This window comes from Condylostylus longicornis, unplaced genomic scaffold (assembly GCF_029603195.1).
Source record: "Condylostylus longicornis isolate FDR11 unplaced genomic scaffold, ASM2960319v2 ptg000137l, whole genome shotgun sequence".
Taxonomy (NCBI): domain Eukaryota; kingdom Metazoa; phylum Arthropoda; class Insecta; order Diptera; family Dolichopodidae; genus Condylostylus; species Condylostylus longicornis.
The window spans coordinates 1,534,683-1,551,449 of record NW_026578105.1 but is presented as its reverse complement, the minus strand read 5'-3'; the positions used below and the strand labels follow the sequence as shown (position 1 = coordinate 1,551,449).

At 24.7% G+C, this 16,767-nt stretch overlaps 4 protein-coding genes across 4 annotated transcripts; 2 read left to right on the top strand and 2 right to left on the bottom strand.

The window, feature by feature from the left end:
- Window positions 1-55: 55 nt before the first annotated feature.
- LOC129615564 (ATP-dependent DNA/RNA helicase DHX36) lies at window positions 56-3,035 on the bottom strand. Its single transcript, XM_055530818.1, has 3 exons — window positions 1,574-3,035; window positions 1,438-1,515; window positions 56-1,380 (listed from the first exon to the last, which is right to left on the bottom strand). The coding sequence occupies exons 1-3, from the start codon at window positions 2,928-2,930 to the stop codon at window positions 56-58; spliced, it is 2,760 nt and encodes a 919-aa protein (XP_055386793.1). The 5' UTR covers window positions 2,931-3,035.
- A 516-nt stretch (window positions 3,036-3,551) lies between these two features.
- Window positions 3,552-4,214, top strand: LOC129615596 (cytochrome c oxidase assembly factor 5). The gene is made up of 3 exons (XM_055530870.1): window positions 3,552-3,749; window positions 3,807-3,902; window positions 4,046-4,214. The coding sequence occupies exons 1-3, from the start codon at window positions 3,642-3,644 to the stop codon at window positions 4,085-4,087; spliced, it is 246 nt and encodes an 81-aa protein (XP_055386845.1). The 5' UTR covers window positions 3,552-3,641; the 3' UTR covers window positions 4,088-4,214.
- LOC129615595 (transmembrane protein 39A) lies at window positions 4,134-5,697 on the bottom strand. Its single transcript, XM_055530869.1, has 4 exons — window positions 5,460-5,697; window positions 5,256-5,395; window positions 5,103-5,201; window positions 4,134-5,027 (listed from the first exon to the last, which is right to left on the bottom strand). The coding sequence occupies exons 1-4, from the start codon at window positions 5,667-5,669 to the stop codon at window positions 4,235-4,237; spliced, it is 1,242 nt and encodes a 413-aa protein (XP_055386844.1). The 5' UTR covers window positions 5,670-5,697; the 3' UTR covers window positions 4,134-4,234.
- An 890-nt stretch (window positions 5,698-6,587) lies between these two features.
- LOC129615549 (mitochondrial 2-oxoglutarate/malate carrier protein) lies at window positions 6,588-15,932 on the top strand. The gene is made up of 5 exons (XM_055530788.1): window positions 6,588-6,913; window positions 14,378-14,614; window positions 14,702-14,934; window positions 15,047-15,218; window positions 15,315-15,932. Exons 1-5 carry the CDS (start codon window positions 6,855-6,857, stop codon window positions 15,541-15,543), a joined length of 930 nt encoding a protein of 309 aa, XP_055386763.1. The 5' UTR covers window positions 6,588-6,854; the 3' UTR covers window positions 15,544-15,932.
- The last annotated feature ends 835 nt before the right edge of the window (window positions 15,933-16,767 follow it).

The window sequence follows — 16,767 nt, the reverse complement described above, 5'->3', positions numbered from 1 at the left end:
CGTAAAATAAAAATTTTTATATTTTTGTTTAAAATAGTTTATTTTCTCATATTTACTATCTATACTCGTAGTTGTCTTCACTGCCACTTTCATATGCTAAAATCATAACCATAGCATCAATTAAATTTCTATCTCTTCCTTTATCGTCACTTATAACAGTAGGGTTTAAAGCCAAATCTCTCAAAAGCACATCAAAACGATTACGCAGTTTTAAAATAATTTTAGCTGTTTTCTCATTACTCTCAAATTGATAAGAATTATTGGCCATATTAATATACCACTTTTTATCATCCACACCGTCTCTTTTTATTGCGACTTGATCTCCAAAAATCAATAGGGATATTGGATATACCATTGTTGTATCATGCAAAAAAACATCTGTAGATTTTTGTATATTAAAAAATACCAAAAATTTCGAGTCGAAACTTCTTTCTTTTGAATTCACTGATGATGGATGGATTTTGACTTTAACACCATCTTCAGGAGTCTCAATATGCATGACAGGAGTAACACGATTCTTTAACTGCTTTACTTTTCTTATCACAGCGACGTTTGGATAAAGGCCACCAGCAATAATTGCTCTCAACAAATGATCTCTGGAAGAGTTTGCATTTGAAATTTCATTTCGTGGATCTGAATGATTTATAAAACCCGCAGAATGAAGGAGTTCACAAAGTTGGGTTTTCATATGTTCTAATTGATTTAATGTTGAAAATGCTAAAAAATTGTCATATAAAAATGTTGAATTGTTTCTGTGTTTTCTAAATTCACTAATAACGTTGCCATAAGTTAAATGATCACTTTGGGATGACTCAGAAAATTTATTCTTAGCTCTGTCAACTTCAGATTCTTTGCCGATTGGTCTGTAAAATGGATCTTTAAAGGACAATGTTGCTGCAGCAGACGTAATAGGATCAATGCACTGGAAAATGGCGGCCATTAAAATCATTTTACCAATTTGAGGATCAAGAGGCAATTTCGCTAAATGTAATCCCAATGGTGTAATATTTTCATTTTCATCAAGTGCATTTAGCCGTTTCAGCAGTTTTATACCATTGTCAATAGAAGCTTCTTGTGGGCAACTAATCAGAGTTGACATAAATTCTTTAACATCGTGAATTCTTAACATTTTCAAATTTAAAATAACGGGTTCTAATCGGGATCGTAAAATTTCTGGTAGCGGATATTCTTCCAAAGTGTACTCTCTTGCTTTTGTATAAAGATTATAACATATACCAGGTTGACATCTACCGGCTCTACCTTGCCTTTGTTTTGAATGAGCAATTGTAACCCAGTGTTCTTGAAGAGTTGAATAATTTCGGGATATATTGTAATCTTTATATTTTACTTTTCCCGTGTTAATAACATATACTATATCATCTGTAATTTATATATATAAGATTTTATATTAAAGATTTGAAAATGAGATTTTCTTACCAATGGTGATAGAAGTTTCTGCTATATTTGTCGCCAATATTATTTTTCGCATTCCGTCTGGTGGCTTTTCAAACACACCTAAAGATTTCAAGGTAAATTACATACTGAAAATTTGTCCAAAAATTAGTATACAGACCCTTTTGTTCTAATGTTGGCATCATAGAATGTAATGGATATATCAACATATGACTACGTCTTTGGGAAGTTCTTAAAATTTCATGAAATTTTGATATCTTTTCATATCCAGGAAAAAAAATTAGAATTGCACCAGGGTCCTTTTTGCTATCGATGTAAAAAACCAGCGCTTTGAGCATATCTAAATTAATCTCTTCTGAAGTAGGATTTTGTATAGCTTTAATAACTTCTGGAGAGTACTCTCCTCTCAAATTTCGAGCGTATGGATTGATAAAATCTTCAAAATCTGATTGTTTTTTAAGTTGATTTTTTGTGCTTTTCAAATGCTTTACGTATTTAGGTTTATCTTTCAAAAATGATTTAGGATTAGGAAATTTGAAAAATTTTATTTCTTCAAGAACATCTTCTAGATAATTTACTTTAACAGGGAACAAAGTTCCTTCTATTTGGATTATATTACTATCATTAAAATGTTTTGCGAAATCTTCTATTCCAAAAGTCGCACTCATTAAAACTACCTTAAGTTTTTTATTATACTTTGTTATTTGTTTCAATAGCCCAATTAATATATCTGATTCAATGTTTCTTTCATGGATTTCATCCAAAATTACATGAGAAACATTCGATAACAATGGGTCTGTTTCAAGGCGGCGCAATAAAACTCCCGTCGTACAGTAGAGTATTGATGCACAAGAACGTGGAAAACGATTTTCCAAACGAATTTGGTAACCAACACTTTTACCCAATTTTTCAGAACGCTCAAATGCTACTCGTTCGGCGACACTTATAGCAGATATTCGACGAGGCTGTGTACATATAATATTGCAATAAGACCCGTAACCACGCTTAATATAATCATCTAAAATTATTTGTGGTATCTGGGTTGTTTTTCCACAACCAGTATCGCCACTTATTAAAACAAATGTGTTTTCTGATAAAGATTTTAAAATCTGTTCTGAATAATTAAATACTGGTAATTTTAAATGCATTTCCGTCAAAGTTCTATCAACATGATCCTGGGGTGAAAAAGTTCCAAATGGCACTAATTCCTTAAGCTCTTGACTTTTTTCTTTCAAACATTCTTGGAATGAAGAATTAATAATTTCATTAAAATATGTTTCAAAATTTAAATTAATTTTTTTGCATAAATTTTCTTGTTCAATTGCATTTAGTTGATCCTCTATTTGCTGAATAAATTCATCTGGTAATATTATACGTCCTCCAACAACCTTCTTGCTTGTTTCGTCGGCCCTCTTTTCCTTGGACAATTGTTTATAATATAAACCAAGTTCACGTCCCCTTAAATGTGATGGAGGACTACGCGAATCATCACAATTACGTTTTGTTGCAGATTTCATATTATTTTAAAATTTATTTTATTCAATATTCTTAAATTTTTCGAGTAACTTCTTATTCAACCATATCTTTAAGAAGGTATAATAAGAGAATACTTTTGTTGTATCTTGCTATTGATTTTTTCATTTTTTTATTTACAAGAATAAGGGATGTGAAGAGCATTGACTTGATAAAAATCGGTTTCATATTATATTCGCATAATTTACATAGTCGAAGAAATAATTAAAATCAGCAAAGTTACAGTAAAATTAACAAAAATCAAATAATAATAGAAAATTTTATACATATGTAGGTAGGTAAATAAAATATTTACTTACAAAAATTTTAAAATGCCCCTTCTTTTTACACACTTCTGTGATTTTGGAATAATTGTATTTAAAAAACAAAACTCAAATTATGTTTGTTATATTATTCCCGTAATAATTTACTAATGAAAACGGCAAGAGCTCAAAAATCAGAACTTTCTTTGAATAGTCAATATGATTTTTGTTAAAATAAATTCTAGAAAGCAAATTTGGGGACAAAGAACTGCAATTTTTGAATTTTATTTAAATCGGTGTCCACCCCTACTCTAGTGTCCCACGAAGCAAATTTTTTTTTGTCAATAAAACAGCTGCTTTTGAATTATCAATAAAATAAAAACTATGCACACTATACCTAAACAAACGACAATATTGATTTCAAAACAAAATATTTAATAAAAATTCGTCAAAATGATGAAATATCAAGAAGAGGGTGAAAAATTAGCGGATACTTCACCTTGCGCTGGTGTTCGAGCAGATCTAAAAATGTGTTTACTAGAATCAGATTGTTGCAAAATAGTTAGTTAATCTTATTTAAGATTATAGTAGCAAAACTGTACTTACTTTCTTCCACAGGAAAAAAAAACTCCTAGAGAATGCCTTCAAAGGCCAGATTGTCCGCAACAGTGTCTCGTTCTCCGTAACACTTTTTTCGAATGTAAAAGATCTTTGGTACGTAATAATTTCTCAAAATAATATTACGCAGCTGATCAATGATAATTTCGTTATGAAATTAAAACTTGATTTAAATATCTACATATCTTAATTTTTTTCATTATCTTTCTTATTTATTCAAAAAACTTTTTTATTTATAGCTCGACAACAGGCAAAGATTTCGGGGTCGTAAAGGTTATTGATTTATACTTTTATAAACTGTATATTAACATAGAATGCATAGACTTAAAATTTTTGAAATAAATTACAAAATGTAATATGAAATTAATTTAATTTCAAATAATAAAATTCTTAATACATTATATCATATGTACTTATCTAAAATTTAATTAATTAAAGTGGGACGTTAGTTTTTCATAGATTGACGATTCAGCAGCATACACCTTTTGTGTAACTAAATAATCTCTGATCACCTTAAACAAAGTAAGATGGTTTGTTAATGTCAAGAAACTTAATGATAAAATATTATGCCATTCAATTGAGAAAAAGAGCAATGAAACTTGTAAAATAACTAACGAAGCTTGCAATCCTGTAAGAAACATATATACCACCGAAGGATTACTGAATAGCTTATAGAATCGGTAATGGGTCGTGTTTCCCGGAGTTGCAGATGTGACTGGCCCAATAGAACGATATAATTCTCCAGAATGACGAACAACACTCCCATTATTCCAAGCAATAGTCTTTGTATATGTAACTGGTGGCAAAGTCATATTGTTCATACGTTCAACTTTAGACCATGTTCCTAAATGAAGTGCTGCTCGATGTAAAACATCGCAATATTTTGCTGGAAAGCAAAATACCAAAACCATTGTCAAACCACCTAACCACACGAATAATACATGTTGAGTCGCCCATAACACATCATAATATAAATGATTTTGAGCAAAAAAGCAAGGAACAAATCCTGAATAATATGCATTTAAAACTGATGTAAAGATTGCCTGTTTAAACCTATTATTGAAATCATTTTTTAATGTGTCCACTTCATCTCTAATAGCACTTGGATTTGATGAGCAACAATGCATCGGATAACCATTGAGGTATGTTCCTTCAATTTCACTTATTGTTCGAAGAAAAGGTTCAATTTTAGGGCCGAAAACCAGAAAATATACAACTAGTCTAAAATGTAATTTTAATTTGTCTTACTAATTGACCATTTTGTTCAATAAATTAAATATTTTCAATTTTACTTACGGATATAATAGGAGGAACATACTTAAATAACTTTGTTTTGTATAAATTTTTGAAATGCAGCATCCTAATATTAACATTAAAACAAAAACAAAGCAGTACCTGAAATTGAAAATCATAAGAAAGAAAAACTTAAATTTTAAATTATTTTATTACCTCCCAACTAATTTATGTATTTTTAGTTGAGTATCCTTGTAAAAAGCCTCTAAACTATAATTCATCAAGCAGTATAGCACTCGTCTCGATAACATAAATATAACGAATATTACCAAGTACGGATCAATTAAATAAAAATTCTTGAAATAAAAATTTTATATATAAATGTAATAAAATTATCTTACGATACGAGAGTTATCTTACAATTGTGTGATTTATATAGGATTCTGGTAGCCACCAAATTGTTCTATATATATGTAAAAATTGCATTCCAGCTGAAAATAAAATAAAAACGAAAACTAACAACTCATTTAAAATTTCGTTAGTATTAGGTATTTCTGGAAACGGGATGTGTTTTGGCAGAGGAATCGATTCGTTATTAATCCCTTCATTTTCTACAGTAGATTTACGCATCTGTAACTATATGCTTGTTGTCTTATTCTACAAAACCAAGTTCAACTTCTAAGTTCCAAATTTTAAAAAACAAAACAAGACTTATATCTAAATTTGACATAACGCTATTTTTTAGTACATTTTTGACGTTTCGCATTCAACAGAAACTGATTGTTTATTACAGAACCGGGTGAACAAGATGGCCATTATTTATAAAATTTCAATATAAGTTAACTGCAATTTTAAATTGAATTCCTGTTATGAATAAGGTTACTGCAAAAAAAAAAATCTGAGTTATTATCCTTCCTTCCATTTTCATATTATTATTATTACTATAGATTAATATATATTGAACGCTTAAAATTAAGTTTATATATATTTAATTTTGTTAGCAAATCCAATTAAAATTAAAAATATCTCAATTAAAATTTGAATTTTTGACAATCAACTGATTTTTTATTCCATTCGCTTATAATTTTTATTGCCGCCTGATGTCTGATATATTAAAAATGAGAATAAATTTATAGAAGTTAAAAAAAATAATTTTGTTGGATATAAGCACGCTACTCGACACTCAATATTGAGTTAAAAAATGTATTTTTCTCTCTTTTCGCAACGAAAGATTACAAAATATCATAGGATCAAATTGTCATTTAATTCCTACTAAGTTGTTATCTAAATGGTGACACAAATCACCACATGAATTGACATTTTTGTGTGAAGTGTCTGTCAAAATGAGAAATAATCAAATTACAATTGCGTACACACATTGCACATTTTTCTATGGGCTTAAATTTTAGGCAATGGCAGCACTTATTTTAAATAATTTTTAAGTGTCATATGAATTATTCAAATGCGGCGAATATATACATGTGACATTTAATTTATTTTAAGAAAAATCCATTTTTCGCCGTAAACTAGACAGTTTATGTTGTTTGTTGAATTGAAACAACAAAATATAGCATATTTTTTATTAACCTTAAATAAGTGATAGAAAGAAGAAGGTGAAGGTTACATGAAAGTTAAAAATAGTGCAATTTAATTTTTAATTATTATTTTTACATAAATAATATTCATTTTAAGTTCCGTGTTTTGTTTTATTCCGCGCCCAAAATTGATATTACTTGATTTTCTTGCTTCGAATTAATTTCAACAATTGAGAGAAATACATACATTTTTTATTGAAATTTTTTTTAACTACACAAGATGACTGAAACGAAGAAAACTCCAACAGCTCTAAGATTTGTTTTTAGTGGTTTATCAGGGTAAGTTAATTTGTTAAAATAATTCGAAATCATAAATAATTTTAAATTATTAATTTATTTTAATATTAATAAAAATATTAAATAAATTCTTAAAACTTTGGGATGACTGTCAACGTTTTTGTTTTGATAAAAATAAAAAAAAACAAAAATATTCACAATGAGATACATAGGACCATACATACATATGTTAAGAATTCTAATTTAAAAACTTTTACTATACAACATTCACAAGCGCTTTTCACCGATTCGCAAGCAAATTAAAAAAGCTCAAACAAATTTCGAGGTCAATAATTTAAAAATTAGCCTACTTTTATTACATAATTTTTATACTAATCTAAAATACCTACTTTATTTTTCCATAAGATTTAAAATACACAATCTCAACTGGCTTAACCGAAAACAAATAAAACAAGTATACCTACATATGTAGCCCACCTTTACATAGGTAAAGTAGATAGGATAGGTACTCACATATTGTACGCGGTAGCATCTATCTATCTATTTATTTATTTTTAAATAAAAAATTTCAGATAAATGAACAATTGGTATCGACCAATAATTTTAAAATTAACTTGCGTCACACAAATTTTTCTTCATTCTCATTATTAAAAAAATTTTTTGTTATTCAGTTACTTATAGCATAATTATAAAACTTTGTCTAATTAATACTTCCTAAAATAATTTTATTGTTAACAAAATCACATAAAGGCCTACTCTTTTTAGTGTTTATTACATACTTACAATATTTTCAAATTAAAATTAAAATTCTTATTTGCTTTATAAGTAATTACCTATTAATATAATCTAAGAAATTATTAGCATGATTTCTAAATAAAATAAAGAAATAAATGAAATCCTTTGTTTTTATTTATAAATTATTATCACCGGTCAATGCCATAATTTGCGTACATTTTTATATTAAATTTAAATTTTTTCTAAAACAAAGGCATACAAATATCTGCTAAATTATATTTTAAGTATTTTTAATTTTACCTACTTTTTCCTTATTCCATTTTCTTAAATAATATTATTTTTCGTAGTTAATTTTATTACTTATAATTTTAATTCTTTCATTTGGCCTTTATTTGAAATGAAGCATGAAATTCAAATATGTGTTTATAACAAATAGCAATTCAGTATGCAATATTTTATTGCAATCCGTACAAACCTAGCAATTCGATCAAGTAATCTACATCAATTAAAGTAAGGCATATTATTAAGCTTTTAAAATTAATACTTCGTTCCACACATTTGATATATTTTTTTTAAATATTTAAATTATAAACATAGAAATTTAAAATAAAAATTAATTACAAATAATTTTTTGGACTAACAATATTTAAAATGGAGTAATAGCAATGGCCTTGCCATTACATTTATGGTAAGCAATGCCAATGCATTTAAGCTAACAGATTGAATCCTTCCTTTTTTAAAGCGGAATTAAAGTAAATTAGAATTTTTTTTCTTTATGTTAAAAATATTAAACGATTAAATAAAAATAGCCTATTTTAGAAATTATTATTATACAAGTTCTTTCTAATATTCAATTCAATTCAATTTATTGAATTTAAGATTCAAGTCATCAAAAGCCATTTTCTTCTACATTTAATTTTTCTTGATAAATCGCTAAAATATACGAGTATAAATAAAAGACCCATAGTGCTTTTATAAAATTCAAATTTATAAAATCAAAATCAAAATTAATTATAATTTCATCAATAATTTTAAAGCTTTAATCGAGTTATTTAGTTTATAAAAATTTATGTACATTTTGTTACTAGCTTATTATAAATATTTGTTTAAAATTTTAGATAAGTAAGCAAAATAAACCAAAAATAAGGAAAAAAAAAAACTAATAAAGCTCCAAATCTTGAATACTAATTTTTTTTTTTTTTTTGAAAATAATACCTAATAAGATTTTAATAATTTGACTACGTGCGTTATAATTAATGAAATTAAGAAAAATTAGTCAATATTTCACTGAATTGGAACTAGTTGAAGTTAAATATTCTATAATTACTTATGGCGGCATATCAAAATACTATATTCTTGTATAGTACCCAGTTCAAACTATTTAACCTAAAATTTGTTAAAAATAATTAATAATTACTTATTCAATAATTCAATTTTAATTTTAAATTTTAGTTTTTTCGCGTGTCTTTTTGAATTTAATTTAGACTATACTCGAACAAACACATTTTACCAAATGTTGAAATAATTTACTAATACGAAAATATTTAAAATATAAATTTAATTAATCTAGTACTTGTTCTGTTATGAATATATTTAATTCAGTTTTATGTTATTACAATTTAAAAATCATTTTCAGTGGAGATTACGATAGCTGATGCTTACTATAATAGACCCTTATCAAAATAAAGTTCTTCGGTTTGTAAAAATTTTAAGGCTCACATAATATTTATTTATTAATTAATAATATTTTTTAACATACTCAATATTAAATCTTATCAATAACAATAATAAAAGTGTTATATTGTAATGAACTTATATACTTTTCATGATCTGTGTAGAACGTCAAGTATTGTAATTACTTATTTATTTTGTAAATTATTTTAATAAATGTATATTTAGTCACAAATGATATTCTAAAATTAGTAATTATTATTTTAATACATAAATAATTTATTGTTTATACTTAGGTATATTGATTGATAACAAAAATAGAAAAATTATTTTTTTTTTTCTCATGATAAGAAAAATGAGTTCATAGGACTTTATAATTATTCATTTATTTGTATGTTTCATACATAAAACAATTTATTATGTATGATATAATAAGTATGATTATTTAATTTTTTTTTAATTTTTATATAAAAACAGTTTTCTGACGAAAATTTATTTATAATTTTCGACACATTTTTAAATTGAATGAAAATTTTTTTAAATAAGAATTTATAAATTTTAATTTTAGAATTAATTCTGCTCAACTCTAGGGTGAGGGTTATTTTATAAAAGAATATTATTAATTATGTTTATAAAATTATTTCTGTTTATATTTTTTAATAATTAATTAATATTTTATATTAAAAATACTATAATAATATAAATTCTAAAATTTAAATACAGGAACTCGTTCCCCGTTCTTAACAATATTTGGAATCAAAATGTTTGCATTTAAATCGAAACTATTTGAAATGTAAGTTGTTTCGTTTAAAACGGGGAGGGCGCAGGGGGGTATTCCTGTTTACTTAGTATAATACTGAAAAATTACTGTATGTAAATGCTTTTTCAATTTAATATATCAATAAATTATTGTAAAATCTATTCTTGTTTCTTTATAAAAACTTAATTAAAATTTCTTGATTTCTAGTAGAGTCACAAACCTATTTATTTCCAAATAAAATTTTCTTGCATTAATTCAAAAACAAATTCAAAAAAATTTAATAAATATTTACAATTTTTTTGTACAATTTTTTTTGGAACAGAAATGAATAAATACAAACAAATGTAAATATTTTGTTAGGTGAAAACTATAACAACCTGCCATGTATGTACATATGTGCAATTGTATAGATAGAAAACAAAAAATCATTTGTAGCTATTTTTAATTTTTTTTTTTTTTTTTGAAAACTTTCTAATATTTTTGTTTTTATTTATTTTTTCTACGTAATTATAAAACTACATGTATAAATACACTTTTCTATAAAATCTATATACTAAAATGAAGGGAGTCTGTACTGAAATGAATATAAATGTTCTTTCAAAATGAGCTTCAAACATTTAAAAATATTTATTTTAAGCACATTTTAGAAGAAATTTAAGAATAAAATAAAATTTACAATAAAAATTACTATTAGTATTAGACATTTTTTTTAAATTTAAGAAACTTCTAGTACCACTAACCTAAAATTTTTTTAATATCTATACGTTTTGATTGAAAATAAAACAAAAGCGATTTTTCGCTGTGAAATGTCAAAATTTCGAGACTGTTCCAAATGAAACATGATTACCACCGGGAATTTGATCGACGAATATAAAAATCCAATTCTCCTGGCGTTTTTTTTTTTTGAAATCATCTGTGTCCATAATATGTGTGTGGCATTACATGCAAAATACTGATGAGTTGGTATTGCCATTCTGATATTGTTCAATAAAGTAAATCATTCGCCATATTTCTTCTCTGGTTCTGTTTTAACGTTAAAGTGCTTTTAATTAAACTATAATTATGCGAAATGTACTTTTTTCAAATCCATTATAGTTTTTGAGAAAATTTTGTTTTTATAATACATTTCTTCCCGTTACCGCCAATTTTCCCAAACACCCTAGGTAATTAATTTTATTTTAGAACAAAATTAAAACAAAAATTATAGTGAATTTTTGTGCAATACAGTGGCACGACGAAAAACATTTTGTCACAACACTTTTTTTTTTACAAAAAAAAAATTAAATAAAAATAAATTAAAAAAACGCGGAAGTTAATTTATTTTTTCTCGTGAAAAAAAAGAAAAACAGTCTAGTGAACTATTTTTCTTTGTGTTTTTTTTTTCATTTTTTATGTTTTTCTAAAAATTTAAATAAAAGAAACAAATTTAACGCCATTAGTCGTCAAGTTCAAGGTCATTGTCAATAGTCTCCCCCATACAAATAATTTTTTTTGAAATGAAAAAAAATTTTTCTTCAATTGGTTTAAAAACAAAATATTTTTTGTTATAGAAATTTTGAATAAATGAAAATTTTTTTTTTAATAAATTAAATTTTCGAACAATTTTATGAGACTTGTGATATTTAAAATTAGAAAATTAAAATTAATGTGAATTTATTTTAATTGTTACTTGATAATTTTTTTTTTGTATTTATGCCAAATATTTTAAAATTTGCTCCAAATGTTGAATATAAAAATTTTATGGTAGCAATGGTATTACGTAGGTATATATATATATATATATATATATACTCGTATATACATATATATGCATATATATATATATGTATATATATATATATATATATATATGTATGTATGTATATATATATATATATATATATATATATATATATATATATACATATATATGCATATATATATATATATGTATATATATATATATATGTATGTATATATAAATATATATATATATATATATATATGTATGTATCTATGTATGTATATATATATATATATATATATATATATATATATATATATATATATATATGTATATATATACATATATATACATATACATACATATACATATATATACATAGATATACATATATATACATATATATACATATATATACATATATATACATATATATACAAAGTTCTCATTAATAAATTTACTTATTACAGATCATATTTTCCCTATCGAAACTTTTTTCTAGGATTTGTAAAACTATTTTTAGTTATATATGTATTATTATAATATAAGAACAAACATACATATATAACAATATTAGCTCTTAATTGGAAATTCTAAGGTTTTTAGAAAATTTATGACTTAAGATTTTTTCACAAATTCTATAAACACGCACATTGCTTTACAAAACAGAAAAAAAACATGTATTGCTTACTTTGGATAAGACTGTCGTTAAATTTTCGTGAATTTCGCAGTATATATTGAGAAATTTTCGGCTATTTATATTCATATTTCGTTATATTTCAATTTTTATTTTTAAATTCGTTATAATAAATTTACATATGAGAGTCGAATGCAATAACATTTTGAAATTGCATTACCGAAAAATTTCTAAAAAGAAAGCATATGGAAATTTGGTAACAAAAGTAGTTTTTAATTTAGATTTTAAATTTATCTACATATATGTTTGCATAAATTATTATCTATTTGCTATTACAAACTATTTCTAAGTACATAGAATTAGTGTTAATTTTTTACTTCAATAATGGACAGTTTAGGTTCAAAATTTCAAAAATAAAAATATTTGAATTTTCCAATAATTTTTGCTTAATATTTTATCACATTACAATATAGTTTTTCCAATATTAACTAAATTTATTAAAAACATAAAAATTATTTAAATATTTAATGAAAAAACAAATTTAATAAAATATTCTATTTAAGCTGCAAACATTTACTTATTCTATTAACATTAAATTGCTAAATAACTAATTTGTTGGGTATGAAAAAATAAGAGTAACGTGTTTTCATCTTTTACCTAGCAACAAAAGTCCTTCAATTTAAAAAAAAAATGTTTTATTTTTTTATATGTAATTATTTATAAGTGTTAATTTTAGTGCCTATAAAACTGAAAATTAATTTTTTTAATTGTAATTTTCATAATTCGATAATTATTCGATAAATGTTTCAAAGTTGTCATCCCTTTGTCGTGCCATTAATAAAGATTACATTCTTGTTAACAAAAAATTTTAATTTATAAATTATTTATAATTAAATTTCAGTTTGACTAACTGTTAGATCCATCGATTAATTAATGCGTCAGAAATTTCTGTCAAAATACTAACTGAAAAAATCAATTACTCTAGTTTAATTAAACCTTAATGAATTGTTTAGTTCTAATGTACAATGTAACAATGAAAATTTTCTGTTACGCTTTGAATAACACTGCTGAAAATGAAAATTTAACTGTTGACACTTGTTGCTTGCATCACTATTATTTATCTGTGCTTTAATAGTAAAAAAAAAATACTAAGTTTTTTTTATTTTTAAATTCTCATTTGTTACGTCAACTTTTTATAAATTTTCACTATATTTTATAATAAAGCAACTTAAATAAATTAATTTGAAATCATTAATTTCTTACATTTATTATAAAATTTGTAATTTTGAGAATATTCACTAAAATATTACACTATTAATTATTTAAATTTTGATATTCGTAAATGCAGGCGAATTGAAATTGTCTTTTGAACACTCGTACATTCGTTTTAATTATTAGGACAGTGTTGACGAAATTTAATTTTTAATTTCCACGTTTATCATCTATTTATCACTTATTTTTGGACACTCTGTATTTCAAACAGATTGTAGAGCATTGACATTATGCTATTCGAACAAATGCTTTTTTTTTATTATTTGATAACAATAGTTGCAAGAAAAAGAATGAAATAAGTAATTTGGTTCGATATATTTTCAATATAATTAGTTTAAGAGATAGATGGAGTAATTCACTTAGTGAAAAATTTATATGTAATAATAATAATATATATTTATGTACATAAATGATAACAAATGTGCTAGACCATTTCGATCAGTAAAGATCAGAAAATTAAACCTTTGCAGATAAAGAGTGCAGATATTTCGTTACAATATTTATAAAAAAATGGAATTTTTTTTGTGTCAATTCCCTAAATTTAATTCGGTGTATGCTCAAATTATTGCAATAAATACTATTATAATTAAAAAATAAATCCGCTTTTGAGCATCTATAAAAAAAATAATATAAAATAAGGGATTTGATTGAAATGTATTTTTGTTTTACAATTAATTTATAGTAATTGATAATTTTTAATCATTATAGGATGGGCGCGACATGTATAGTTCAGCCTCTAGATTTAGTTAAAACACGTATGCAAATTCAAGGAGTTGGTGGTGCAGCAAGAGAATACAAAAATTCCTTACATTGTATATCAACCATTGTTAGTAAAGAAGGACCCTTAGCATTATATAAAGGTATTGGTGCTGCATTATTACGACAAGCTACATATACTACAGGACGTATAGGTGTATATACATTTTTAAATGATTATTATAGACAGTAAGTTGGAATTTGTATTTTTTTCTTATTTATATATTATTTCAGTACATAATTGATTTTTTATTTACTTAAAATTAAATTTCTTAGAAATTATAAAGGTGAACCAAATTTATTATCAAGTATGGCTATGGGTATGATAGCTGGAGCATGTGGAGCGTTTATCGGAACTCCAGCCGAAGTAGCTCTAATTAGAATGACTGCTGATGGTAAATTACCACTTGCAGAAAGAAGAAATTATACGAATGTTGTGAATGCATTAGCAAGAATAACTACAGAAGAGGGTGTTACAGCATTGTGGCGAGGATGTACGGCAACAGTTGGTATGTCTAGTATTTTTTTTTCAATATATAATAATAAATTCAGGCTAAATGAAAAGTATTATAAAAAAATAATGTTCAAGTTCTTTTTAAATATTTAGTTTTTTCTTTTTAGGACGAGCTATGGTTGTTAATATGGTGCAATTAGCATCATATTCGCAAGCAAAAGGCTATTTTGCACAAATTTTTGAAATGCAAGAAGGTATAAAATTACATTTTTCGGCTAGTATGGTGTCAGGATTTTTAACAACAGCTGCTTCAATGCCAGTTGACATTGCCAAAACTAGGTCAGCACATTTATTATTTATTTATTTTTCTTTTTATTTTTATTTTAATTAAAATTAAAATTTTAAAATAATCGAATTTTGACTGTTTCTTTTTAGAATTCAAAATATGAAAATCACTGACGGCAAGCCTGAATATCGTGGTACCATTGATGTTTTAGCAAAAGTTGCAAGACATGAAGGAATATTTGCTTTATGGAAAGGTTTTACTCCATACTTTTGCCGTTTAGGACCACATACAGTGTTGACATTTATATTCCTGGAACAAATAAATCAAATTTATTCAAAATATGTGTTAGGATCAACTAGTGGCGGATCAGGACTATAAACATTTCAATAATTTTTCAATAATTAAAATCAAAACGGACAACTAAACAAAATTACAGCGATATATGAAATTATGTTGTTACAATTTTTTTTTTTTTCACATTTTTTTTTTTGCAAATTTATTACGCTGTTGTTACTGTATTAAAAAAATTTTATAAGTTATGTTAACAATTTATACAAAAAAAAAATGTATAAATTTGTATGAATATAATTATAGTTTTTGTTATTTTCACATTCTTAAGAGATGTGAAAAATATTTAGAATTTTTAATATTAAAATTTTGTAGCTGCCAAAATGGAGCTTAGTTTAATTTTGTTGTTAAAATAACAACGCCACGCAAAATTATTGTCACCTATTCTTTTGAATGAAATTTCCAAAGCATTTAATTGAATAATTTTATAACCAGTGTTTTATTAAAATTTTTTCTATTATATGAAGTGCTCATTGAAAATAAAATATTATAATATATAATTTAAATTAAAGCAATAAGGAGAATTCAACATTCCTATTCATTTAAAGTACCTACTTAAAAAAAAAATTTCACAAATTTAGATTTTTTCTTATTTAATTAGTTTTATTTAATTTCAAGTAAATATGCAAATGTTTTTAATTTAATTTATTTTTTGAGCACTTGTTATTCTAATGTAAAATTTTCATTGAATAAATATAACTTGTATATATGTACGCCTTTACTAAATATAACTATCCATTATAATCGTACCTTTTACAATATTGTTAGAAGTCATTGTATAGCATATTAAAAACTAAATAAACGAAAAGAAAATAAACCATAATGTTTTCAGTAAAATTAAATTTTGTTGTTTATTTAAAAACAAAAACCGAAACGTTACATTTTTAATTATTTTTTGTGAATGTACAATTATAAAAACACGAAAAGAATCTAAATAAAGCATTTTCATAAAATGATTTTTTTTTTCTTTTTATCAAGAAGTATATTATTATCATCAAAACATGCATAATCTTATACTAGAGATTTTTATGAACACAATACCTACTGCAAAACAAATAAACTCGAAACGCAATACTGCAAAAACATAAATTGATGAATATGCGAAGTATTTTTAACTTTTTGAAATCAAAATAATTCTGTTGAATTCGCGTTTGAAGTTTTAGCAGAGGTCTGTAATAGCACCGCATTTTTGTAGTTCGCAGCAAAAAGCATTCAGTTCTTTTTGGTAGAACTGCACAAGATCTATCAAATCGA